This window comes from Diceros bicornis, chromosome 39 (assembly GCF_020826845.1).
Source record: "Diceros bicornis minor isolate mBicDic1 chromosome 39, mDicBic1.mat.cur, whole genome shotgun sequence".
Lineage (NCBI taxonomy): Eukaryota > Metazoa > Chordata > Mammalia > Perissodactyla > Rhinocerotidae > Diceros > Diceros bicornis.
In genome coordinates, this window is record NC_080778.1 from 12,158,081 (window position 1) to 12,186,050 (window position 27,970).

At 43.3% G+C, this 27,970-nt stretch overlaps 2 protein-coding genes across 3 annotated transcripts in view; both read left to right on the top strand.

The window, feature by feature from the left end:
- Nucleotides 1–27,591, top strand: part of TMEM242 (transmembrane protein 242) — a 42,037-nt gene extending 14,446 nt beyond the window's left edge. The window contains exons 4-5 of one of the 2 annotated variants that reach the window (XM_058534086.1): nt 25,546–25,664; nt 25,872–27,591. In XM_058534086.1, coding sequence (XP_058390069.1) covers nt 25,546–25,664; nt 25,872–25,992 — 240 coding nt within the window. In that variant the 3' untranslated portion in view covers nt 25,993–27,591. Of the gene's footprint in view, nt 1–18,400; nt 18,598–25,545; nt 25,665–25,871 lie in introns of those variants that run through there. The other variant, XM_058534087.1, reaches the window with a different exon arrangement.
- Nucleotides 912–16,060, top strand: LOC131399675 (L-lactate dehydrogenase A-like 6B). The gene has a single exon (XM_058534085.1). The coding sequence runs from the start codon at nt 10,955–10,957 to the stop codon at nt 12,098–12,100; it is 1,146 nt and encodes a 381-aa protein (XP_058390068.1). The 5' UTR covers nt 912–10,954; the 3' UTR covers nt 12,101–16,060.
- Nucleotides 27,592–27,970: the final 379 nt, after the last annotated feature.

Consider the following 27,970-nt stretch of genomic DNA (forward strand, 5'->3'; position numbering starts at 1 on the left):
TTGAGGCAGCATTAATTTTATCACAGTAACTTAATTGTGAAAAGAATGAACATTTACTATAGGTTTATGGTCCCCTGGTGCAGCGCTGCAAAGGATCCTGGGAGACTGACCCATTCAGGCCAGGAGACTGCTCACCATGGCAGTAGGATTAGATTTTATTAGGGCAGATATTTAAGTTTAGAGAATACAGTAGTTGAAGTAAATGCTCTTCAGTGAGTAAATAAGGATCTCTAGTGATACCAACTGGGAGTTCTCCAATTATCAAAAGAAAAAACCCTGCCACCTACAGTTATTTACATGTCACTCAAGAGCCATGCTTGTTAGCTTTTTTATCTTTTATTATTTATAGTAGGTATTGATACTTGGAAGGATTTCTGAAGAGGTTGAGCATATTTATGCTTAGACTGTCTTGTCTTTTTTTCTCTCCTTGGAAGGAAATACATTAGATGTATAAATAATGTCTGATTGATAGGATTGGAAGCTTTATATATAGCTTTTTACGCCTGTGGCCTCATGTTCAACATTTGTTTGAGGTGAGGTTGTCTCAAAGTGCTGGTCAGAATCACCCACTGCTAACATTTATTGTGGCTTGGATATGATATATTCATGATACCTGGTTATAGTTAGAATTTACATATAATTGACAGTTGTTGCCCTCAGAGGAGCTAAAACCTCAATAGTAATAAAACCCTGAACATTCTTAGTTATTGTGAAATACTTTAAATTGTTCAGAGATTTAAATTTAAAAATTAACTTATAAATGGAGGGAGTTTTTTGTTTTGTTTTTTACCATGGGATAAGAGGTATTTGTTTTTATTTACACATATTGGTGTTTATTTTTTAAAAATATATTTACTACCTATCTTTTTTTAAACAAAGATGGCTTTTTTTGGTAAAAATATGTACTCACTGTTAAAAAAAAATCTGTGGAAAAGTACAAAAAAGGAAACAAAAATCACCAGGAATCTCACTGAGTTGTAATCACTTATTACAGTAGAAACATCTTTTCAGATCTTCTATAGGTGTATTCATATAATTGTGTATAAATGTTTTATTGTACTACTCTGGAACCTTTTTTTCTCTGAATAGTCATGGGAACATCTTTGCACAGGAGAGTATATAAATCTCCATCACTTTTAATGGCTACATGGTACTCTATTATAATTTACTTAATCAGTCTCCTGCCAGTAGCATTTAGATTATAATTTTTCACTGTTAAATACCATAGTGAACCTCTATAGGCATACATCTTTTTGTACTTTTTTTGCTCAAGAAATTTATCCTAAAGACAGAAGATGTTATTGTTGAATCAGAGTGCATTGTAAAAATGTTTTTGATGTCTGTTGCTAAAGGGAAGGTTTATACAATTTAGAAGATACCAACAATGCATTCAAGTTTCCTAGCATCCTTGCTATTAGTGACTTCTATTACTCTGAAATTTTTGCCAATCTGATAGATGGAAAATAATCTCTTTTCTTCCTTTTCTGCATCCCACCGAAGTCCCTGCTGCTATAAAGGCTTTTATGGAAATAATCTGTGATTGGAGTCTCCCATACCTCTCCAGCCCCGGTCTTGCCTCCTCATCTGCCTCTTTCTCAAGAGTCCAGGCCTCCTTTTCTTTAAAAAACAAAAGTAAAACATGTAAATAACACATCTTAAATATTTCTCTAAAAGTTGGCATTTGACTTTCCTATTCTAAGAAAGATCCTTTAAGAGAAGTAATATACCTTTCTGCGAGGACAATATTGGATGCACACTAATAAAATTTATTTTCTCCAGTTCTTTTTGTAGCTGCTGCTAGTTATACTTTTTATGTTAATATTTAGGCTCATTTCTTAATTACCTTATGACCAGCTTTGAGGGCCTTTGCTAATTACAGTCAAATCTGTCTTTTGACTTTTTGCTAAGTTCAATTTTACCAACATTCTGGTGTATCTTGTACTAAGTACATTTATTCCTACACTGTTTTTACTTATTCGTCTCAAATGAAACAACATTGTAGGTGAATGCTAGCACTCCATATATAAATACAACTACGGAAAAGCTTAGAAGTTTTTAACTTCTAAGGTGGAAATAGACTTTATGCTATATTCTTTCATTGGTTTAGGTCAAAGATGAAAAACAAATCTGAATCTCCGGGTGAACTGTGTAATGATAGCCCCTCTGAGAGGTCTGCAGAGGAAGTCTGAAAAGCAGCTGCAGCACTTGCCGTCTGCGTCCTCGCCTGATCTAATTTCCCTGCTTCCCAAGACCTCTACCAGCCTCTGCCCCCGGGAAGCGAGCTTCAGTTTCCTATTCTGATTACCATACGTCAGCAGACCCAGCCTTGCTTCCACATCCTGTAGTTCTCACTAGGACGCCCAGAACACAGAGTCATCGTGATCTGGCAGAGAGAGTTGGTCTCTCAAGCTCCTGGGCCTTCAAACAGCTTAAGCATTGCGGAATATTTTCCTGGAATCAGTTTTGAATTAATTGGAAGTGGCACGTGCATCAGTTAAATTCAGATGTGAGGTGACAAGAACATCTCTGTAACCCTTATTTCTCATTCCATTGCCGCTCTAATGGGCTTGGCATCCCAGGTGGGGGAGGCACTCCATGTAAATGTGGAGGAGCAGTTTGGTGACAGAGAGACTGAATCACAGGGACTGGCTCAGTTTAAAATGGGAGATAATGACCAATGTACTTTCTTTATTTTAAGCTGGGGGTAGGGGGACAATCAGCTTTTTTGGCATATTGCCAAGATACCTCTGTAAAAACCCACCAGTTTCCTTTTATAAGTAAAATAGGGCCCCAAGCATTTTATGAAGTGGGAATATGCAACAATTACGAGGAAAGATAAGCTCTGCCATAAAAGCCTTCTTGTTGCGAGGCCTGACACAAGTCAGGCTTAATCGCCTCAAGAATGTTCCCAGCCTTATTCCACTGGAGGAAAGGTATCCTTGTTTTCACTTCGGTTTTTTCCTTTGTCCTTATTTCTTATACTGACCATAGAAAATTGGACTCACATGAGCAGCTCTCAGAATAAAGCATTGTGGAGTGAAGACCGGATCACGTACCCTTTCCCCTTAAACTTTGTTTTAAAAGGTACCTATTATTGGTTAGTCACTTACGAATATCTAAAACTCTATGAAAAAATATTATATGTATATGTTGATACATTTATTTTTTTTTAATTTTATTTATTTATTTTTTCCCCAAAGCCCCAGTAGATAGTTGTATGTCATAGCTGCACATCCTTCTAGTTGCTGTATGGGGGACGTGGCCTCAGCATGGCTGGAGAAGCGGTGCGTCGGTGCGCACCCGGGATCCAAACCCGGGCCGCCAGCAGCGGAGCACGAGCACTTAACCGCTAAGCCACGGGGCCGGCCTATACATTTAGATATATTATTCATTTACCAGTATATCAGAAACTAAAGTGTTCTCTCAAATTGAATTTTTCTGACTGAAATATTTCTAACAGTTTTAAGAAGAAATCTTCTTTTTTTATTGTGCTATATATATCTTTCCACAGTGTAAGTTGTGCTGAACATAATTTCACTTTTTCTTGATGACTCAGATATATCAGTTATTGTTTGCCTCTGTGCTGTTAGATGCTGGGCTTTTTATAGTTCTTTATTCTTCTGGTAATTTTTCTCGATCCTATTTTGGCTCTTATTTTTTGCTTCCCACTATCCCATTTACGTCTGAAATGCTGCTGCTGTATTTTACACACACTTATGCTTAGGTTCCTTCCTTGGCCCTGGTATTTTCTCCCTCACAGGCTCCATCCACATGCAGAAGACTCCCGGTTCTGTGTCTCCAGCCCAGACCCCTGAGCTCCATGCTCACAGGCCCACTTGACCAGACACCAGTGCTTAGATGTCCTGCAGGCATCACATGTGTTCCCACCTGAACAGTCATTTACCCCCCAGCCCCGTCCCCACCCCACAACCTGCTCCCGGGTCACTCACAGTGAAGGGCAGCATCATCCACAGAGCTGCCCAGAGAGAAAAGCTGGATTCTCTTCACAACCACACTCTTTCTCACCCCGTATCTAATCAGTCACCAAGTCTTGCTCTCCCCAACCCCTACAGCCACTATAGTTGGGGGCGCCTTCCTGCCCCAAGATTATCACGATTTATTAATCACAACTAATCTCTGTTCTTCCTGCCTCCCTCCTTGCCTCTACAGTCCTTCCTCCACACTACTGCAAGCGTGCTCTGGCCTCCATCTTCCCAAACGTGCCCCCGCATCTCTACCACTCCCTCTGCCTTTCTTCACGTCACCGTGGGGGAAGTGTCCATGCTGCTACCAGAGGCCCACCCCTGCCATTGAGCATTCAGTCCCACCCCTGGACTCTACCCAAGGACTTGGCTCCTGTAATTATCCTCAGCCTTTGCTGGTTGTTGGTTTTTCCCTCTGCTGCAGTGTGTACAGACATGATCTCGTTTCTTGCACCTCTAAAAGTTCTCTCTTGATATTCCTCATCCTCCTCCAGCTACCAGCGCATTTGTCTGCTTCCTTCATAGAAAAGATTTTGTGAAAGAGATGCCTGTGGTCACTGTCTCCACTTCCTCCCCTTGCTCTCCTCAGTCCGGCTTCTTCCCCAGCACCCCTAAAGCTGCTGGGGTCAGGGTCACCAGTGCCTCCTTGTTGCCAGATCCAGGTCTTGCCTTCATCCTTCTGTTACTTCACCTCTCAGCAATGTTTGATCCAACTGAGCATTCTCCCCCCATGAAACACTGTTTGTTTTTGGCTTCTAGACCCTTTCTACCTCACTGGCCGTTTTTGCCCATGTCTTTTGCTGGCTTCTCCCCTGGCAGACCTCTAAACGCCGGAGTGTCCAGTGCTGCATACTTAGACTCTCCTGTTCTCCATGTGTCCTCAGTCCCTCAGGGCTCTCATCTAGGCCCTGGCATTTTAAAACAATCTGTACAATCAGATGATGTCCCAATAGAGAGCTCCAGCCTGACCTTCAGATTTGCCTCGCAACTGCACGTTGTCCATCTTCACTTGTGTGTCTCCCAGGCGTGTCAGTGACCCGTGTCCTAGCTAGAGCTTTTGGTTTCCTCACCTCCTCCTGAACTTGCTCCTCCTTAGGCTTTCCCATTTCAGTAAGTGCCACTCCCATCCTCCAGTTGTTCAAGCCACAGACCCAGCAGAGAGTCATTTTAGATTCTCTCATTTCCCTTCACTCCCTTCATCTAATCCATGAGTAAGTCCTGCTTGTTAGCTCTGCTGCTGCTGAACATAGCCCAGCTCCTCTCGTCTCTCTCCACCTTCATTCATCTTTTGCTAGTGTATGGAAACAGTTTCTTGTCTAATATTCCAGCCTCTCCTTTACTTCCCCTAGAGATTTTTCTCCACAGAGCAGCCGGAGATATAAGTCAGATCCTGCCACTCCTTTATTTAAAACCCCTCAGTGGCTCCCGCTGAAGAAGTCTGGCAAGATGTAGCCCCACCTACCTCACTGACCTCATCTTGAAGCAGCATAGTCACCCCTCCCACCGCCACCCCCACCTCACACTGCAGCGTCCGCTGGCCTTCTTGTTCCTTCAGCACTCCAGGCTTAGTCCTACTTCAGGCCTTTCTTCTAGCTCTGGCCAGGAAACTCCTTCCCCGGTCTTCACATGGCTGGCTCTGCGTTGGCATCCAGAGTTTCACCCCAAATTTATTTCAGCTCCTCAGAGAAGCTTCCCCAGACCATCTGCTCTAAAATAAAGTAGCCTCTTCGCTCCCACCACTCGGTTCCTCTCTGACATTATCCTGTTTTCTTTTCTTTGCAGTGCTATTGCAAAATGAAATTATAGTGACCATTTTCTTGTTTTATCTGTGGGCCAAAAGAATGTGAATTTTAAGAGAGTAAAGACCTCATTTACTTTGTTCGCTGTGTCCTCAGCCCCTGGACTAGTGCCCAGCACAGAGGAGGGGTTTAGTCAACATCTGTTGGATAACATCTGATCACACTGCTGCTACCATTTCAATGGCTCCCTCTTCCCTTGAGAATAAAGTACAAGTTATGTGAAATGGTTTGAGCTTCTGTGATCTGGCCCCTACTTATTCTTTAACTCACTGGTTGTCAACAGGGGACACTTTTGACTCCCTCCCCCAGAAAAAAGATATTTGGCAATGTCTGGAGACATTTTTGGTTGTCATAACTGCGGGGTGCTACTGGCGTCTAGTAGATAGAGTCCAGGATGCTGCTAAGCATCCTACAATGCATAGGAAGTCCCCCACAAAGAATGATCTGGACCAGAATGTCAGTAGTGCTGCGGCTGAGAGTCTAGCCATTTCTCTCATAAGCCTTTGTCACACTCAGAGTCCTGGCCATGCGGAAAGGCCCTGTTCTCCTAGCCTCTGAGCCTTGTACTTGCTAATCCCCCACCCGGAACCCTCCTTCCTCTTCCTACTCTTCCCCGCTGCTGACTCTGTTCTTTGCCTAGACGGGGTCTTGAGGCAAATTAATTTTTAACCTTTACAAGATGGAGTTCATATATTTGGGCAGTTTAGAGTTTATAAAGGTAACTTAAGTTTCTACCTCACACTGAAAGTAACTTCCATACACAAACGTATTTTTCATGTCATTTTTTTAAAGGAATAAAGCTGTTGTTACTGGAGGACTACAGTATTACTTCTATCAATCCAATCACAGAGAATAAATGGGGTGATTTAATAAAACAGCACCTATGCAGTTAGAGCCTATAGCCATCAAGTTAAACTTTCTCAATTCTTAGATATGATTTGGGATGTTTAAACACATACTAATGAATTACAGTTTTTTTGTTTTTCATGTTTTGTGCCAGATTAAAATACTTTCTTTTTTTTTTTCCATTTTTAATGATTAATACACGAGGCGGCTCTTTTACATTGCATCAGAAATTATGTGATGCCTTTAAAGAACAAAAGTGAGATTGGGGGAATTTATTAGGAGAGCTCGCCAATTCATGTTATAATATTTGAATACCATAAATAGGAAGTTGCTCCCGGTGTTGCTTTTGAATTGACATTCTACCTTTACTCCACTCGGGAGACAAAGCTTTGTGGCCCTGCTTTTGTCCTTCCCCAGCATTCCCAGTATTGCTGACAAAGGACGGTACTTCCAAGTCCTGGGATTTGTAAAGACCCCCCACAGGATTACAAAGTTATATAGATTTTAATATCTATGAGCAATAGAATCACAGCCCACTCATTTGTTTTAAAACTACAATTTGCATTTTATGAATTTTAAATCACAAAGACGACTTTTAAATAATTGTGTTCACATAATGCTCCACTTGCATGCTGGTGAGTTTGTAGCTTATGATATTAATTAACACTGCTTTTATTGCATCTTCTTTTTTTCAAATCAAGAGGTTCATGCACTGATTATTTTTTAAAAGCTTTCCAAAAAACAAAAGAGTTTAAATAACTTTAAAGGTTAAAAATATTCTCTCTGCCATCACATATTTTACTGTGTTTCTAGCACTGTAGAATTTCTTTTCTTTTTTCTGTGTTCTAACTTGGTAAAGGCAGATATTGGCTTTGAAATAGTTAAGAAATCTTTTAGCTTATCCATAGCTCTATCTGAAATTTATGCATCAACCTTGCTCAGAAACCCCACCCAGGCATCTGCACATTTTCCTAACCCCTCTATTCAGAACTCCAGCTCCAGGTGGATTCTCCAGGCCTGCCTTTCCATCTCTCTCTCACCTCTAGCCTTACTTACCTCTATAGTTTTCTATAGTTCTTTACTCGTTGTTTTCTACCACGGATATTTACTGAACCCCTATTCACGTAGTGAGCTCTGTTATAAAGGATAGGGATATGCTGGTAAAGAAAGGTGATCCCTTAGGAGCAACAGATTCGTAAGTAATTACATTTAATTGTGTGTGATAAATCCTGTAATAGAGAGAGGGACAAAGTACACTGGTGGCATAGGATTTCTAAAAAGTCACTTCTGCTGGGGGATTGTAGAAGGCTTAGGAGAGCCTGGAATATTTGAACTGGACTCCTAGATAGAAAGAGGGCAGGGAGAGGGGGAGCTGGGGGTGAGAGTCCAGGTGGAAGGAATAGAATGACTTTGTTGCAAGCATTCTTGGTCCAGAGACTTGCTGGTCATCTTCATTTCCTGCTTCCTCCCTCCTAGGTGGTGTAACCAAAAGTATTATGAGATAATCCTGCCTATATCCAGCTATAATATTATACTGCATTTTGAAGAGATAATTTGAGTTAAGATTTCCACTCAAAAGGAATAATGAGCCACCTAAGATAGAAGGCCATTAGGGAGGTGTCTGGCTATATTTGGCTTTTCACATCTTTGAGTAGACCTAAATCTACTCTGGAGGTCATGAACATCTCTTTATCTTTCTTAGTTCTTTCCTTCTTACCTCAAGACTTACTATAAACAAAAAGCTGCTTTGTTGAGGTATTTTTATTTTGGAGAGTGTTATTTTTCTCAAAATTGATTTACTTGTGGCCAAGGGGAAAAACTGAAGAGGGAGCTATCATAGAGATTGTATTTCTGAAGAGGTTCAAACTCTAGAAAGAAAATTACTGTAGAAAGAAGCCGTCTAGCTAAGAGTCTTTTTGTCCTTGAATTTCATCCTCAAGAACACTTATCTTGGAAAATGACTTGACTGGTCAAAGGAATCATTATAGAAAGAAGCTGATAACAGGCATCAGGTTAAAACATTTCAAGTTATGACTAGGATAAAAGAAACGATAGCTGGGGCCAGCCTAATGGTTAAGTTCAGCACACACTGCTTCGGCAGCCTGGGTTCGGTTCCTGGGTGTGGACCTGCACCACTAGTCAGCGGCCATGCTCTGGCGGTGACCCACATACAAAATAGAGGAGGATTGGCACAGATGTTAGCTCAGGGCCAATCCTCCTCGGCAAAAAAAAAAAAAAAAAAAAAGAAATGATAGCTATCAGAAGTTGGTCTTTTAAAAGGATCCCTCAAAGATGTTGGCCACTATTAAACAAAGATCACTTTAAAAATTCTAGTTTTGAATTTGAAAAATGGTGACCACAAATCGGACTGCCAGTGTGGAGAGAACTCATGTATGTGGTGCTCTTATCGTTTCGTGTGTCACGGAGCTTGTGACTCTGTACCATCTACACAGGGTGCCTGGTCCCTGCTGGAGTGCCAGCACATCACACTAAAATGGGACTGCCAAACTCCACTAATTGCCATAGTTTCCCACCCCTCACCAACTCCTTTGCTGATTGTTCCTCTCTTCCTGGACTGCAGTTCAGTGGCAGGAAGAATGAGAATAGCTTTTCAAGTTTTGAATATAAAATATTCGTTTTGTCAAGATTCAATATTCTGAAACTGAAGTCTTTTTTTTTTTTTTGCTTACCATGAGGGGGCTGCATGTACCAAGAGCCCCACTAGGGGAGAGCATATTGCTATTTTAGAAGGAGAGGAGAGCTTTGAGGAATCATTACATGGTCAGAATTCTGTTAATAATTGGGGAGAAAGTGCCATTATTTTTATTTGGACTTTTGTAGTTTATTGGGTTTATTAGGGTATAAATTTCATCAGATGCAAAGTTTATGTCTCCTTAAAAACTTGAAAGAAGGACTGGCCTGGTGGTATAGTGGTTAATTTCACGTGTTCCGCTTTGGCAGCCTAGGGTTCCACGGTTTGGATCCTGGGCGAGGACCTACTCACCACTCATCAGGCCATGCTGAGGCGCCATCCCACATAGAAGAACTAGAAGGACCTACAACTAGAATATACAACTATGTATTGGGGCTTTGGGGAGAAAAAAGAAAAAGAGAAAGATTGGCAACAGATGTAAGCTCAGGGCCAATGTTCCTCAAAAAAAAAAAGTTAAAATTACTTAAAAAATATTAAAGAAAAAACTTGAAAGAAAGTTCATAAGACTGACCAGAGAAATGCAGAGGAAGGTAAGATATACTGATGCCGTGTTGTACGAGCTAGTATTTTACTGCTTTAACAGTCTGATTTGTGCATTGGTCAAAATTTGTCATTTTAAGGACATTTAAGATATAGTCACATGCCACATAACTACATTTCAGCTAACACCAGACTACATATACCATGGTGGTCCCATAAGATTAGTACCGGTATAGCCTAGCTGCATAGTAGGCTGTACCATTTAGGTTTGTGTAAGTACACTCTATGATGTTCACCAAATGATGAAATTGCATAACAATGCATTTCTCAGAATGCGTCCTCATTAAGCAACATGTGACTGTATCTTCATTTTAATAGAAGGCCACCTTTCTACTTGAGAGGTCTTCTTTAATCAGGACTCTCAATCACCAGCTTTTGTTTGGCATGAGAAAGAAGTAACAGCCTCCCCCTGTGAGTTTTTACTGTTAGACTAGCTCACAGTCAGCCCTTCCCCTTGTTGTCAAGCTCCTGTGACTTCCCCACAGTTGTGGGTCATGTGGGTCACAGAAGCCCCACTTCTCCAGCAGATGCAAGGAAATGGTTCAGGAAGCCACTGGGAAACAAAGCACGTGCACCTTACTTTTCCTGTAGGGATACAGTTCAGAAAATTTAACCTTATTTTCATCCGTACTTAATGGAAGTAATTTTACTTGGCATTATGTAGTAAAAATAGAAAATCAATAATCCCAGGGATCTGGGTTGGCCCATTATACGTATTAAATATTGAAGAGACGTCACGTTTGTGAAACCTGAACTCCAGAATTCGTTTGCTAGAGAAGCCCTTTTACCACCCCAGGCCAGCGACGTCAGAAGTACCTCGTGGAGGCCTTTGTGAGGCCACGCGAGTCGCGAGTCGCCCGCCTTACGCAGCCGCAGTAGCACAGTAGCGGGCTGAGGTACCGTCCAAAGTTCCCGGCTTGCGCAGACTCAGTAGCGGGCTGAGGGGAGGCCACGGCTTTGCGCAGACGCAGTGGCGGGCTGAGGCGAGGCCAACGGTCGCGGGCTCTGTTTCTTCGCGCCTCGGAGCTTGAGGGCCGGTTTCGTCTTTTCCTCTACCTCCTAAGTGAGTGGCCATGAGCTGGGCTGTGGGAGTCCTGCGGGCCAGCCGGAGAGTGAGCGCTGTGAGAGCGAATTTCCTGTCCCCGGGGATGGCGCCGCGTCCCCGCCAGGCGGCGGGCAGCCCCCTCGGGAGGGCCGGGCCCATCACCCCCGTGTCCAAGATGGCGACCGTCAGGTCTGAGCTTCTGAAGAACTTCGCCTCGGAGGAGGCCGTTCACCGCAGTAAGGTCTCCATTGTGGGAACCGGCGCAGTTGGCATGGCCTGTGCTGTCAGCATCCTGTTGAAGGGCCTGAGTGATGAACTTGCCCTAGTGGACCTGGATGAGGGCAGGCTGAGGGGGGAGACGATGGATCTTCTGCACGGCAGTCCTTTCCTGAAGATGCCGCATGTTGAGTCCAGCAAAGATTACCTCGTCACTGCCAACTCCAGCCTCGTGATTATCACGGCAGGGGCGCGCCAGGAACCAGGAGAGTCGCGCCTTAATTTAGTCCAGCGGAACGTGAGCATCTTTAAGTTGATAATCTCCAACGTTATCCAGTACAGCCCTCGCTGCAAGCTGATTGTGGTTTCCAATCCGGTGGATATCTTAAGTTACGTAGCCTGGAAGTTGAGTGCATTTCCCCAAAGCCGTGTTATTGGAAGTGGTTGTAACCTGGACACTGCCCGTTTCCGTTTCTTGATTGGGCAGAGGCTCGGGATCCACCCCGAAAGCTGCCATGGGTGGATCCTGGGAGAGCACGGAGACTCCAGTGTCCCTGTGTGGAGTGGAGTGAACATCGCTGGGGTCTCTCTGAAGGATCTGAACAGAGATATAGGCACTGACAAAGATCCTGAGCAGTGGGAAAGTGTCCACAAGGACGTGATTGCCAGCGCCTATAAGATCATTAAAATGAAAGGTTATACTTCCTGGGCCATTGGCCTCTCTGTAGCCGATTTATGCGAAAGTGTTTTGAAGGATCTTAGAAGAGTGCATCCAGTTTCCACCGTAATTAAGGGTCTCTATGGAATAAATGAAGAAGTGTTCCTCAGCGTTCCTTGTGTCCTGGGAGAGAGTGGCATTACAGACCTTATAAGGGTAAAGCTGACCCCTGAAGAAGAGGCTCGTCTGAAGAAGAGTGCGGAAACGCTGTGGGAGATTCAGAAGGAGCTCCAGCTTTAAAGTTGTTTAAAACTACCGTTCTGAGGTTATTGAAGAAGAGAGAGTAGTTATGGGGTTGTATATGTCAAATTCTGAATAAGCTTGAGTTTCTAAAGTTGGAAACAGGAAAGCGGGTAGAGCGACTCTCCTGTTGATTTAGCCCCCCAGCTCTTTTATTTAGCATCCAGATGCTGGATGATGCTTATTATTTTATAATTCCTAGGTGCATCAAAGAAGGTGTTTTTGTACCACTGATGTACCAGTACTTGCTTTGTCTATATGTGTAGTTGCCGTTTGGCCCAAAAGAATGTAGGATGTAGGTGTTTATTGTGTTATAGAAATTCTGATTCTTTTCATTAAGTACATGTTAATTCTTTTGTTCTGGCTGGCTTATACCTATGTTCGCTTATATACTATTTTTAAAAAGTTATAACTTCCTCCACAATGTAAAAATAAATATGCACACAGAAGTACTTTCTGTAATGGAGCCATTGACTGCCTTCATTTCTCTGTGACAAGCTATCAGCTGGGCCTTTTAAAAAGCATTATAAAGGGAGCTGCAAGTCGGGTGTGTGTGCACACACACACTCATGTACACATGCTAGTGAAGCAGGATCATTAGGTTCAAATATGAAAATAATAGTGTTCTGGTTGGTAGCTGTTATAAAGTGTTTCATGCAGTAAAATACAAGCTTTTAGAAAGAGGCCTGACAGTCAGAGGTGGTACAGTTACTGTCATTTATTTGGCAGAGAAAGGAAACATCCCTAAATTTTGCAGTTACCAAAAATAAAGCCTGAGTGAAATCGTTTTAGAATTGCCTCTGAGAACCTGACCTGTTAGCACATTAAGTCAAGAATCATGTAATGAATTGTTCTTATTGGGCTGGGTCTTAGCAGCAGAGTGGACCCTGGCCCTAACACGCTCCAGGGTCATCCCTGTTACTCAGTTTACTTTACATCAGCAGAAAGCTTTTAGTTTTGAATGGTGCCCTGTTGTTAATCACTGTCATAAAAATTGGCCATTTTAATGAGTACTTCAGCGATTGTATATCTCAGAAAGTTACACAGTCACTTTTTATTCCTAAATCAATTGACTTTACTACAGATTCTAGACTTTATTCATGTGATACAGTGGGGGTTTAGGAGAAAGTGAAGATGCTTCTCTGAGTTTTACCTAAATGATAGTCTTAATAACTTAGAAAATGAGAAGCTGAGATTTTTTTACTCATGTTAGCCTTCCTAATGCAGTTGAATATTAAATAAATAATATGGTATATTCAAACATATCTGAGGATTCATGGGAATATCAATGGGCCTAATCAAAATTGAAAGGTACCAGCATCTGCTCTCTAAATTAAGCCAGTCCTGCTTAGTTGAATTTTATGAAGGAGACATAGGACAGTAATCCAGCCAAAAAAATGACCCTTTACCATGCTGACCAGAGCTCCCATACTGTTTTCATTGAAACCATCTAGAAATTGTTCTGATTACTCAGGAAGCAGTGTCATGTAATGGGACTAATTGATGTGCTGAGCTCCCTGAAAGTGGGAAGAGCAGTGGTTCAGTTGTTCCAGGTGGTTCTAAGAGCTTTTTAAGCTTAACTCACCAAGTTCCTCTTCCCTTTTGTCCAACCCTTGAGTTTTTATTCAGCCATGTTTCGGCCAAGTTCAATGTAATATTGAAGGGGATCAGAACATGTCTTATGTCTATTTTGTAATTCTCTTTACCATCAATGTCAGTCAGGATAGGCTGGGTTGTACTACAGTGAAAAATAATCTCCAAGTGTGTGGCTTAAAATAACAAAGGTTTGTTTCTGTCATAAATGCACTATGGGTTTACATGACTCTGGAGGGAAGCTGTCCTCCACAAGCTGGCTCCATAGCCCAGGTTGGTTTGATCTTGAGGCACCACCATAGCAACATAGGTTTCCCTGATTGCTATGGGAAGGGAAGAGAGGCCTGGAGAGTCAAATACCTGCAATTAAATGCTTCACTCTGGAAGTGACGCACATTTCTTTTGCACACATTTCATTAGCCGCAACTGGTTACATGGTTACCTAACTTCGAGAGAGTGAAGAAGTATAACCCCCTTGTATCCAGAAGTAGATGAGTACTGGCCATTGGTGGACATGGGTGATAATCCACCATACCATTCTAAATAAAATGGTCACCATTGCAAGAGGTATATATTTTATGGTTTTAAAATCATTTTTAGTGAAAGCTGGTACATGAGTAGAGGTTATAGAAGTACTGTTTTTCCAAGTCACAAAACCAGAGTGGCCATATATGGGGACAGAGCCCTGGACATCAGTCAGACAATTGTACTTATAAACCATGTTACCATAGATGGTAACCTCTCTGACCTCAGGTTTCTCATACGGAAAGTGGTAGTCCTCATTTATGCCACCTAGAATTGTGAAGACTAAATAATAGCCTAATGCTTGGTACAGTGCCTGGCACATAGGTGATCTCAAATGGCATTATTATTCCTGTTCAGGTAACATTTATAGTCTTACTCTGTTTTATTTTATGAAGAACTCGCATTTTTAGGTTCTTCAAAATTACTGCTGGCACTGTAATTATTGACATATCCTAAGGCTTTCTCATTAGTTGGTCCTGAAAGCTTTCATCATTCTAAGCCAGCACCAAGGCTGGCAGCAGACCTGCACCTGCAACTGAGGAAATTGAAGCTAAATGAGCTAGTCAATGGCAAAGACATTTTAAAACTTGGAGCTTTTAATTCCAGTAACTGCCTATTTATTAGAATAGATGCTGTAAGGCTTTTCTCAAATTAATTAAATTGGGGACATATTCTGAGCTTTTAAGTAATTTTTCAGCATAATATACATTAGACCAAAAGTTTTCATGTTGTTTTTTCGCTGCCACGACATGCATGGTAAATGTGCAGCAATATCCCCTTTCACTCCTGGCGTACTGGCTACACGGCCCTTCAAAGAGCTGTTGTGGTATGAATGAGAGTAACATTAGAAACATAATCTTGAATCTGTCCTAATATCTAAAAAGTCAATCGTAGCCAATCTTCAGAATGTCCATATTGGTGACAAATTATTTGTAATACATTTCCCAATTGTCATGATACTCTGTTTGAGAACTGCTGCCTTAGACAGTGGTACTTTTCTGATAATATTACAGCCCAGCACTGTTGGGCACAAACATTCAAGGTTCTTGGATGGGAGGCTAAGGATGAGGTTCTTGGAGCAGTGGGCTCGTTGCCTAGGGTGTGCCATTAGCGTCATAGTCTTCATGGAGAGCAGCCCCGAGAGCTGTGCAGTACGCAGTGGCCCTGCTTTGAAGGGGAGCCCTGTGATCCATAGCCATGGAAAAATTCCCCCTGGTCAGAGGAAAGAGGGAAGAGGAGGACTGCAGGGAAGAGATCCCAGCATTTGGGAAATCCTTCAGAGTAAACCTGAGTTGCTAGGTGGAGACTCTAGTTCCCAGCATTCCCCATCTTCACCAAACTTTTGGGGTATAAGGTAGGGAGATGGCTCCATGGCAATAGCTGTGATTGTATTGTGGAATTCAGTACATTTATTTTATAACGAAATTCGCTTAAATGTACTCAACCCCTGAATCTTTTTTCAAGCACATTTTTAAGTAGGGGAATGTTCTGTTGGCCTGTGATAGAGTATCACTAAGACCAACACGTTCTCTGAACTGCATATCAGAAATTGATACAGGTGAGAAAACTGAAGGTTTCATTTCCTATCCCTATACCGGTGGTGTAGCAGTGGGTTTGTGTGTCCTGCTTCGGTGGCCTAGTGTTTGCTGGTTTGGATCCCGGGCGCGGACCTGCTCACTGCTCATCAAGCCATGCGGAGGCAGCATCCCACATAGAAGAGCCACAACTCTACAACTATGATACACAACTATGTACTGGGGCTTTGGGGAGAAAAAAAAAAAAAAAAGGAAGATTAGCAACAGATGTTAGCACAGGGCCAATTTTCCTTAAAAATAACCTTCTATGGAGCATCATTGTTTAACACAACTTGAAGCTCTGTTTATAACTTAATGTAGACTCTGGGTTTCCATTTCCACGGCTGTAAAATTACAGAAGAGGGCTACATGGTGGTCTTCATCCCACTTGCCACCCTTCTTTTACCTCACTCTGTAGCCTGTCTGTTCCTAGTTGGCTATTTTTCAGATGCGATTCCTTCTGATAGTTCAGTTACTCACTTATGACCCTGGAAACAAGTAAATAATACAATACTTGGGAAAGGAGAGGGAAAAAAAAAATCAAGCTAAGAGGAGGAAATGGGAATATAACCCCACATGCTGAAGTAAGAGCAGCTGCCTTTTCCTCTCCTGCCCGGGCCTTGTCTGCATCTCCCAGCCTCTCCCTTCGCAGTGACTGACCGTGTTCCAGATCACTGAGAAGGTGGGATGTGAAATGATTCTGTTCATGACCTGGCTATCTGATACCCCACTTGAAAACTCTGTCATTAGGCTTTGTTGTAACAGATGTTCAACCAGAAAGGTGAAGGGAAAGAACCAGGCAGCACATTGCAAGCCCTGGCCAGAGATGTCTTTCAACTGAGAAGGTCTGTGCATGGTTCCTCAACGGAGACACTACTGGTATTTTAGACAAAGCAGTTCTTTTTGTGGGCCATCCTAGACGTTTAGCATCTGTGCCCCACCCCCAAATGTAAATAGTAGTCCCCTGTGATTGTCACAGCCAAGTTGTCATGACACTCTATTTGAGAACTGCTATTTGGAACTATATTTCCAGTCCCTCCCCAGGGATGCAGTATTGCCTCAGGCTGAGAACGTCTCAGGAAGGGGTCATCACAGTACCAACCAGAGAGCTGCGTGCAGGAGGGGTTGGGGAGAGAGACACATGCAGTGGACGTGTGTGTCTTCAGCATTGGTGTCTGGGACCCAAACGTTGAGATGGTTGGCATGGACCTCCTACAGACTACATATAATGTGTAACCTTACGTACGTTCCAGTGTCAGAATATCTAAACCAACACGCCTGTAACTAGAAAGTAATGCTTTAACAAACACACCATAATATTTACATCCATATGAGCTTTGTTCTTGGAACACAACACATATTTTGATGATGCTGTAATGACAGTGACTAATATATATTGAGCACTCCCATGTGTGAGGTGCTGTGCTTTGTGTGCACTATCTTCTCACTTCATCCTTACAGCCCTGTAAGCAGGTAATCATCTCCATTCTACACATGTGGAAACTACTGCCTAGGGAGAGTAAGCAGCTTTCCCAAGTAGTGGAGTTAGGATCTGAACAGAGAGGTCTCTCTCATACCAGAATCTGTGCTGCTAACAGCAGTGCCACATGACTGGAGTAAGTGCTCAGGAATCTACAAGTCCCAAACAAGACGCACCCCCTGAATTTGGAAACAAGGTAAGGCTTCAGCTTCAAATTGAAATAAGTAAGCATCAACATAAAAAAACATTAGCCGATTCTCAAAATAACCACTCCAAGAAATGACTTGCCTGTTGCTGATGAGACCAGGGTGCTTCACAGATTCAATTGAGAGCTGTATCCTTGAGAAATACAGCTGGAATGTGGCTGATGAGAACATTATATCTCTGTGCCGTAGTGCTTCTGAAATATCTTCATAACAGGACTGTAGAGATGGAAAAGAATGAACCAAAGAATGTGTAGCTTGTACACTCTAATGTAAAGATCATCCAACTCCCATAAGGCAGCATTCCCCTCCCTTAGGGTGGTTTGCACCTTAGCTGGAGCCAGGTGCTCCAAGCCAACACTGCTCTGACTCTTGGAGTCCAAATCAACCTTTGCTGGTAAAACCTCTACATAGATTTTTAAACACTGGCACATAAAAACATTCTAGATTATCTGCCATTCATGGATTCATTCTTTATTACTGCTAAGTTTCTTCTCTCCACTCCTTCCCTCTAGCTCCAAAATTCTTCTAACTTTGAATGGCCTCAGTATATTCACTTATTCTGATAGACAGAAATCCCATTCTCAGGTGCATCTTTATATTTGAAAGCCAACAATACATACTGTTCTTCTGGTAGGGAATAAATATCTGAAGGGTTGACAATTTAGAGCATGTGGCCTTCCAGATTCAGAATGGAGTTTTATGTTGTTTTAGGCCCAATAGATTTATACTTGGAAGAAGAAAAGAGGTGCATCTCATTTTCTTTCAAGGTAGCTAGAACACAGTCCTTACCTTTCTCTGGTCTTCCTTTGCTTTGTACCCATAGGCAATGAAGTATCACCTAGTCAGTGGTGTCCATCTCTAATTGCTTTGCCTCTTTTCCCCTTCTTTTAACATTTGATGACTTATATTTTACCTCTTTCAGATGAAAGACTTTCGAAGTAAAATGCAATCAATATTTCCAGCAATTCCCAAGAACTCTGAATCGGCTGTTGAGTGGGAGGAAGCATTGAAATCCAAATGAGATGAGCATGCTGGATGAAGTCCATAGTGATTGTTACAGAGAGAGCGGCTTTGGAGACAAGCTGTAACAGTGAAGGGACTCAATTGATGTCTCCAGGAACACGCAGATTGTTGACTGAACCTAAGGGATGGATGGTGTTCAGTGTCCTCATAGGAGGCCGACAGCCTTTCTTTAAAATTGATGTGGGTGTGTGTGGGTGTGTGTGTGTTGTGGGGAGGGTAAAGTTTTCCCAAAGTTAGGAAGACTATTTAAAAACAATTACACAGATAACTTTTCTATGTGGAGGAGATCCCAGGGGAAGTACTTCTATTTATGGCTATAATGGTTGAAACCAAGTTTTGTACCTGAAAAAAATTTAACATATGATGGAAACTCTTTATAAACAGACTCCTTACAGCAGTACTACCTCAATGTGTCTAGTTAAATAAGTTTCAGCAGCCTTTCTTGTCAGTATGTGACTTTCAGAACTTGGAAGACTTGCTCCTGTTAGCCAGACTCCAACGTGACAGGTTAATAGGTAAATCCTGTCCATCGGGCAGTGGTGTGGCTCTGTGGTCCTGAATGCAGTCTTTGATTCACACGTGCCAGTTATTTACCTGATGACCTCACCTCAAGGCCCTGTAAATTCTTATACTTAGACAAGAAGCCGGTAACAGATTATGATAACTTGAAAAGGTACAGTTGTAATAATAATGATATCATGGATATAAAATGTACTTTTTTTTTTTTTGTGAGGAAGATCAGCCCTGAGCTAACATCCATGCTAATCCTCCTGTTTTTGCTGAGGAAGACCGGCTCTGAGCTAACATCTATTGCCAATCCTCCTCCTTTTTTTACCCCCCAAAGCCCCAGTAGATAGTTGTATGTCATAGCTGCACATGCTTCTAGTTGCCGTATGTGGGACGCGGCCTCAGCATGGCCAGAGAAGCGGTGCGTGAGTGCACGCCCGGGATCCGAACCCGGGCCGCCAGTAGCAGAGCACGTGCACTTAACCGCTAAGCCACGGGACCGGCCCTAAAATGTACTTTTTTGAGAAATTGGTTTTGGGTCCCTAAACATTGACTGACAGTTTGTAGTTTTGTTTCAGTTGTCAATGTAAAAACAGCCCAGTTGTCACATATGTTAAATATTTTAACCAGAAGGTTACCTGAGTATTGAGTCTCAATGTTAAGTATTTAGTACTGCCTCCCTGGTGAAACTGCTGCTGGTAAATTCTTATATACACACCCAACCCTTTCCTGTCCTCCATGATCTCTTACAGAAAACAGAATAATATTTTCATGCAATTATTTTTACTGGAGATTAAAATTTTTAAAGAAAACTACTTTAATATGTCAATATGTCCAGAAAAATAACCTCTGGTTGAATATCAGTTGTGCAATTTCTTTATAATTACTTAGTCTCTAATTAGCAATCAGGTTTAATAAAGTACATTTGAAATTTATCTGTTATAATGAAACCTTTTAGTTCTAAGGAAGATTTCTAAATGAAATGTCAAGTGCATAATGTAACATTTTTCTCTGGACCATGTTACCCTGTTAAATTGCTGTATTGTTAATTAATTAAACAGGTGTAATCAGTATCTGGGATTCATATGTAACCTGTTAAAAATCCAAGACTAAAAAGGGAAAGGATTGTGAAATTTCTCAGGGTATGTGGAGTAGCAAAAACTCTTCACTCATCTTTCATTTTTAACTAAATCTCTGCTGAGAAAAGATTTCCAGCCTTTGAATGAAATGAAGGAAGGAGAGGCAGGAGCCCAACTGAACACGTTGCTGTCCCTATTATTAGTCGGAGTCTAGGGGTGTGGGAGTGCGCTCTGTTCCCACAGGGCCTGGCACGTGGGAGGCCTGAGGGAAGGAATGTTTGAATCCTTGTTTATGTGGCATGCATAATGTTTACAACACCCTTTCCATGTTGGTCTGTTGTCCTTGAGGGATGGCAGGGGACTCCCATAAGAATGACCGTGCATCACCTGCTGAGAGAAGGTTGATGGGGACAGGTTCCTACAACAGGTACCAAGCATAGGCTCCGGTTGCATTTGAAAAGCAAAAATGAAGTAACAAAGATGAAAGTTAAAAGGAAAACAAGCAGGGGCTGGCCCGGTGGCGCAAGCGGTTAAGTGCGCGCGCTCCGCTGCGGCGGCCCGGGGTTCGCTGGTTCGGATCCCGGGCGCGCACCGACGCACTGCTTGGTAAGCCATGCTGTGGCGGCGTCCCATATAAAGTGGAGGAAGATGGGCACCGATGTTAGCCCAGGGCCGTCTTCCTCAGCAAAAAAAAGAGGAGGATTGGCGGATGTTAGCTCAGGGCTGATCTCCTCACAAAAAAAAAAAAAAAAAAAAAGGAAAACAAGCAATATGACTAAAGTATTTTTTTACAGTCAGAACTCAGATATCAGAAGATTTAGTCTTTGTCTATTCCTTTTATACCAGAGGCATATTGTTAAATTGGTTAATGGAAAGGAAAAATGTTTAACAGATAATGTTATTCTTTATGTGAAGTACCATCTGTGTATTGAGTTCTGAACGTTCTTGGATGTGGAAGAGAGGAAATGTTATGGAATTTCAAGTTTGCCTTCTTTGCTATCTTTATCTTGGGTAGAGTAAGACAACATAATCACATTTATCTCCTGGAGCATAAAGAGTTTTAATCACCCTATTAACCAGGATGACATTTTTCACAGACTTAAAAAGGAATAGAACAGACATTATCTCCCCATAAGCAATCCATTTCATGGAGACTGAGCACTGGAAATTCTTAAAGGATGGATAACACAAGGCATTTCCATTTCACGTGTGAGCCAACATTAAGACGGCTTTCCGTAAGAACGTGGCTGAGACTGGTTGAGTGTTGAGCTTTGCGTTTAGAATCTCAGTGCCCAAAAGAGCTATCAGAGAAAGCAATACAGAGAAGACCTGGTGGGCAGGGAGGGGTGGCTCCCAAGGCCTCGGGATTCATGCAAGGAAAAAAAAACACATATTCTGGTAAGTTATTGCTGTCCTGTGAAAATGTATCCATGGGCTGCTGTTATTTTCAGAGTCGAGAAAATATCCTTCCTGAACAACCTGAAAATGAAAAGTAGGCCATGAGAACTGCCTCACAAGATACCTAGCAGGCTATCTCTACGCGAAACATGGATTCTAATGATATGGAGAGCGAGCAGCCGCCAAGGCCCAGCAGAGCTGAAGCGTGACCATGGGTGACCCTCACGCTGTCGCATTGACACAGACTCACAATGGAAAAAACTTTTCTTAACCAGCTCAGTCAAAAGGTGACACCTGATCACCTCTCCTGTCATACATTCTGCTTAGTTTTGTGGATAGTATGGGACTCAACTTGCAAATTAATCATTGCAACCTAAGGGGAAAATATAAGAAATTAAGAAAAAAAAAAAAAGCCCCTGGGGACAAAAGTAATTAAAATCCACTGAATTTAGCTGTTTCACTTGGGGCAAAATTTAATCTCTCCTAGGTTTGGTTCATGGAGAATGCTGTATATTTTTACCTCATTTTCATGTATCTTTAAAAGTAAATAGTTAAGTACAAATGAAAATCAACGAGATAAAATAGAATTATTTCTCCAAAAAGTTAAATTTCTCATGAAAGGGAATAAAATACACATTTTTATAGTATTTTATCATGACAAGTGAGATGTTTTTCCTTTCTGCCAAGAGTCATTGAATAATCTGTCAAATATTTGGGTCTCTGTATTAGTGTTATCGGGACTAATTATCAAAGGCTGTGCTTCTGTGAGTCTAGAATAGGAAAGTAAGCATCTCTTGCAAGCAGTGACATTAATCTCTAATAATGAGTGAGGCTTTTGGCAAATTCTGTCTGATGGCAGACAACTCAGTTTTGGAGAAAATTAGAATAGCAGTTACCAAGAAGCACATAGAGTTCGACTTTTCTGCCCAGTATTAGTGGAGTGAGTTAGGACCTTAATTTATATTTTTTACATAAGCTGGGTCAGGCCCTTTGTCTCAGGCCGTTGATGAGGCATGATCACTAAAAAAAAAAAACAATAGTAAAAAACGGGCAAGAAAGCCTATAAATGTTCTTAATGACAGAAGGGTGAAGGCCACGCTTAATGGACTCTCCTAAGACGCTAAATCAGGCAAACTGAGGAAGTTTGGCACATTTATAGAACACCTAGTACCTGCTCATCTGAAAATGCTCCAAAAATTCATCTTCATGCTGCCCCTGCCACCCTGGGCTTGGAGTGGGGCCCAGGTCTGCAGCCGGACGGACAGCACTCTATGTGCAGGTGGCTGCCTGGCATGCAGGGCTCCAGCTGCAGATCTGGGTCTCCAGCATGCCTGGGCCCGCTGTCTGAAGGGAGCAAGTTGACAGCACTGAGTATAAAAGAAAGCTTGGACTTGACAGTCATTACCAAGTTCTGCCGAACTCTGCAGAGTCCCTTTGCTCTGCCAACCTGGGTGGGGAGAATGTGTTTATTTTATTTTATTGTTGTCTTCAACTGCCCCTGTTGTAGGGGATGAATCCCTCTGTCTCCTACTCTGAGTGAAGCCCAAACAGTAGACATCCTCGTCTGGAATCCTTGGGCGGTTACCAACGGTGGACCATCGCTGCCGACGGCTTGCCTGTATTCTTCCAATCTCCCTTCAGTCCCCAGTGGCCGCAGCTACTCAGCAATCCTTCAACTGGGATAGAGGTTACCCAGCTAAGATGATTCTAGTGTAGTAAATCTCACCAAAGCTAAAATAAGACCTCTTGTCAAAAGTCATGAATGACTGAGGAAACTCTTTGCTCTGAGCTTGCTCATGGACCAGCCCTGAGGCTCTTTTCATAGACTTGATTACAAATGATTGTAGTAAATTACCTGCGGAAACAGCACATTATCAAGTCTACCAGCTCACTATTTAAGAGGGAGACTCTCTTCTGCAACATAGTGAGGACGCAGTGGAGGACGCATGGAGGTGGGATTGCTGTACCTTATCCAGAGCTGGAGGAGGATGGCCCTTCAACCTGCAAGGTGGGGCTCCGGCTCAACAAATCAACTTGCATCCTGGTTTTCCCTGTCTTTTCAAATATCTCTCCCGAACAAAGATATTCCTGTGGGAATTGTCCAAACTTGACGTCTCTGACAAGCCTACTAATAATGAGCTGGGGGTGGAATCTGTATTCTTCACAGAAGTATGTTAGCTTTAACTTCTCAATGTTGCAAATATTACTCAAGGAGCAGGGAGTGAAGGGCTGGGTTAAAAACACAGGGTCAGGTGAGACCTTAGAGAAACGCCCACAACCCTGACAGAAGTGGGCATTCGTCTTTGCATAGTTTCTTCAGGTTCAGGACCAAGCCCATAATAAGCCCTTAGTAAATACAGGAAGGAAGGGAGGGAGGGAGGAAAGAAAGAAAAGGAGGGAGATAGGGAGGGAAAGGGAAGACAGAAGGAAGCAAAGAGGGAAGGGAGGAGGCAGACGGGTGGAGGGCAGAGGGAGGACCAGAGAGGGAGGGAGAGGAGAAAGGGGAGGGAGAGACCGCCTCACTGAGAAGAGGGTCCACGTGCCCAAGACCACACAGCCAGCTCCTGGTGAAACTGATACTCGCCTTGTCACCTGTGTTGGCCACATTGACCTCAGCCACCAAAACTCGAGATAAAAATCACATCAGAATAATGAAAAATCAGTTTCTGAGGTGGGTTCTGGGCAGGGGTTTCTGACTCCCAGTCCCATGACCAGATAGTCCAAGATTTAAAAATTAAAAGCAAGATCCTAATGCATTTGCCAACTCTGACCTACCAAGCAGGAAGAAACAGACGAGATGAGGATCAATACCAGCAAATATTCCTCAGGGTGACTTCGTGTCTGGCCAAGGAGAAGGTGGCAGTCTCCCTGTGAAGGACCTGGTCAGGCTCCCAGAGGCCGATGGGGGAGCATTCCCCCTGAAAACAAAAGATCCCTCCCAAAAAATTCCTGGCAGTTCTCATTTCATTTTAGAAACCTTGCTCTCCTCCCATTTATTGTATTGGCAACAGCATCTAGAAATAAGGCTCCTTCCTCATCCCTGGGGGTGGAGAGTTTTACTTTGTATCCAGAAAACCTGAGGTGAAGTTTTACTCTGAGAGTACTGAGGAGTAGGAAGGGCCTTGGGCTCGGGTCACCTGGGCACAGAGTTGTTCATTGAAGAAATTAGGCAGAAACCAACCCACCATCCACTTCCCTGTGCCTAACATGCCCTAGAAAAAGTCCAATAATTCTACCTAATTTACCCAACTTGTGCCTTTGATGTAAGCTTCAGCATTACATCTTACTCTGTCACTCGTCACTAAATCACTTTGAGCTGAGTGCCATCACACATTAATTACCTTGCCTGACAAGCCCTCAGCTCAGCTGGTTTTCCTGGGTTGTGTCTGCCGGGAGGCAGCGGGAGTTATTAGAAAAGTTCGGGCTGGCAGGTTAATATCATCCCTTCCGTTATCAATGTGCGATGCCACACTCCGTGCCTGGGCTTTAAGAACTAAAATTAAAAACAGCTCTCTCAAATACACCACGGACTGAGGGTCTTATGGGCCCCAACCCCTCCTGATCAGGTGCCATGACTTTATTCTCTGTGGCTCCAAACTTCTAAATCACCCACTCATAGTTGTTGCTCGGGGGCCTAAGAGCTAGGCCACCCCACTCTGGTCAGCGGTCATATCCAGTAGAGGTCAGCGACAGGGCAGGCCAGGAGGCAGACAGTTTCTCCAAGATGCAGTCATCCCCAGTAAGGAAGTGATCAATTCCTGAATTAAGTGGAGTCCCAGGGGGCGTGCAGCTCTGAATGCCTGTCTTTGGTCTGCCCCAGGAAACATTCCTAACACCACTTGGCAGCTTCATGTGCACCCCAGATGAATACAAGGCACCTCCAGTTTGGAAGCAGCATTGCTGGTCCTGACATAGGGCACACACGTCCCTGAGCTGCGGCCCTCTCCTCTCCATTCCTGTCTTTGTTTTATTCTCTGGTTGCCAGATGATGCCACACCTCCCTCTTGGCCTCAGTCTTCTGACTCACCTAGTCTTTCTCCCTCTCCTCTTTGTCTTCCAGGTCCTCCTCCTCCTCCATGAACGCCTGGGAGAGCAAGACAGGGGTGTGATCCTATTCATAAGCAAAGGAACATTTCCTCCAGCCTGGGGACGTCTTCCCAACCTCTTAGCTGGCAGAAGGTCAAGGCAGGGGTTCACAGTCCTTGGGTTGTTGATGACATGTTTCTCCGGGTGCTCTGCACCACCCCCCGCAGAAACCTCTTCATAAATCCTCCAGGGGTCACGTGGATCCTGACCCAGCACCAGCCCCAGCTCTCCAAAAGGAGACTCAGTGAGCAGCATATTGGCAGGTGAAATCAGCCTCGGCTTTTTCTATTTTTCTTTCAGAACAAGGACCTGTTTGGTGAGTGATTTGGCAATGCAGTGTGTCCAATTCGGTTTTATTACCTCTTCTTACACCGTGCCAACAATCTGCCGGCCACATTTCTCCATTGTGAAGATTATTTGATTCATTCTTGATGGACAGCCTGCTCTTGGGAGGCTTGTGTTCTGGGATCCCCAGTGTCGCCCATGAGTTCCGCCCAGCGCCCTTTCCTCAGCTGGGAGCCTCCTTCCCGGCCCTGGGGCAGTCATTTCCCAAACCTTGTCCTCGTTCATGGTCATTTATTAAGAGTCTCTATTCAGTACCATGATACGCCAATAAACATTTTCTCTGCAGCTCAAACTCCTTTATGACAAACCCCATTATAAACATTTAAAAATTCTTCACAATCACGCAGCACCCATATAAACATCACTAAGCCATGTGGTCCCACACTTAACAGCTGGGAACATGCTGGATGTGGATTGTGGTTTGATTGCACTTTAAGAGGTCTCAATGGTGCTAACTTTTCTTTTTTTTAAAGACAAAATGAGAGCGAATGGAGAGGTGTAATTGAGTGGGACCAGGCGTCGTCTCTCTAGGGTGAAATGTTTGAACTGCACGGTGGCTGTGGATGGGAGCATGGCATCCACTCTGGGACCATTCTCGGGTCCTGGTGTGACAGTGAGAGAAGGATGGGCCACTCCACCTTCCTGTCAACAGCATCAGAGAAGGCAGGAATCAGCTCGGGTTCGGGGAAGGTGGGGGTCAGGTCCTGCTGGCAGCGGCCCCACAAGACTCCTCTGGTGACTTCTGGATCTGACCCCGTACTCCCGGTCCCACTGGGAGGGAGAATTAGATAAGACCCACTTAGGGAGGAATAGTCACTGATCCAAATAATGGTAATCACAATGGCCCTCGTGTGGCATTTACTGTACATCAGGAACTGTTCTGAAGACTTGCCTGTATGAACTCATTTAGTCCTCACCACAGCCCAGGAGACAGGAGGACACTGAGGCCCAGAGAGGTTAAGAAACTTTTCCCAAGGTCACACAGCTGGGACTCAGGCCAGAAGAAATAACCCACCCACGGTCACACATCTAATGAATGTCACAGCCAGGATTCAAAGGCACATCTGACCTACAAAGCTGCCCCCTCTCCATTTGCCAAGGTGGCAGACTAGGAGGGAAAGACAGTTTCAGCCTGAAATCAGCACATTTGCAGGACGGCCTCTCTGGTAAGAGTGGACCCAGGGAGGAGGCCAGGTCCAGGCTGGTCACCTCTTGTAGCCCATGTGCCCGACTCCAAGCCCCGGCTCTCTTGCAGCTGCGCACTGTGTCTTCCTTGCATCTGCGCTTCTAGCCTCAGGCTCCCATCACCTTCCTCAGAGGCCCTTGTAGTTGTCACCAAATAGACACAGTACTAGAGATGCATTGCTGTCCCCTGGAGAGCTAACACACTGCTTGTGACTTTATTTTCTTTATTCTGATCATGAAACTTAAGCAAGGCTTCATGTTTCCATCTTCACTTTAGCTACCAGGGAGCTCGGCATGAAGTTTAACCTTGAATCATAGTAATTTTATCACCTTCTTTACTTCCTCCTCCTTCTGCATGAGTTTTTGATTTTCTATTCCCATTTTAGCAACCTTATCGTGCAGATCTTTTATTGGAAGCTGCCACCAATCCTTATTAGAAGCTGACAGGACATAAATTATAAATAAAAATAAATACTGCTGCAATCTTCCCACTGTAGCTTTCTTATTTCTGGAGTTATCTGAAGTCCTGACTTGGCGTTCATGATAAAACATTTTGTGCACCAACACATTTTTAAATTTCTGTTTCTGTAAAAGATCCTGGGTTGCTGTAATCCTGGACTCACAACTGAAAACTTTTCAAGGAAAAGCAATTTGTAAACATTGTTACTTCCAGCAGTGGCTGTTTGCAACACCTCACTTAAGCCTTAATAAGTATGGTTTAAAATTTGGGATTATTCTTAGCTAGCTGAAGTGGGAGGCTGGGGACTGTAGAGTCACTTCTGCTCGGAGAGGAACAGTCTGGGGGAATTGATGCTCTAGCACAGAGATTCAGATATCACTCCTTTTCTTTCTGCCACAAGACGGACCAG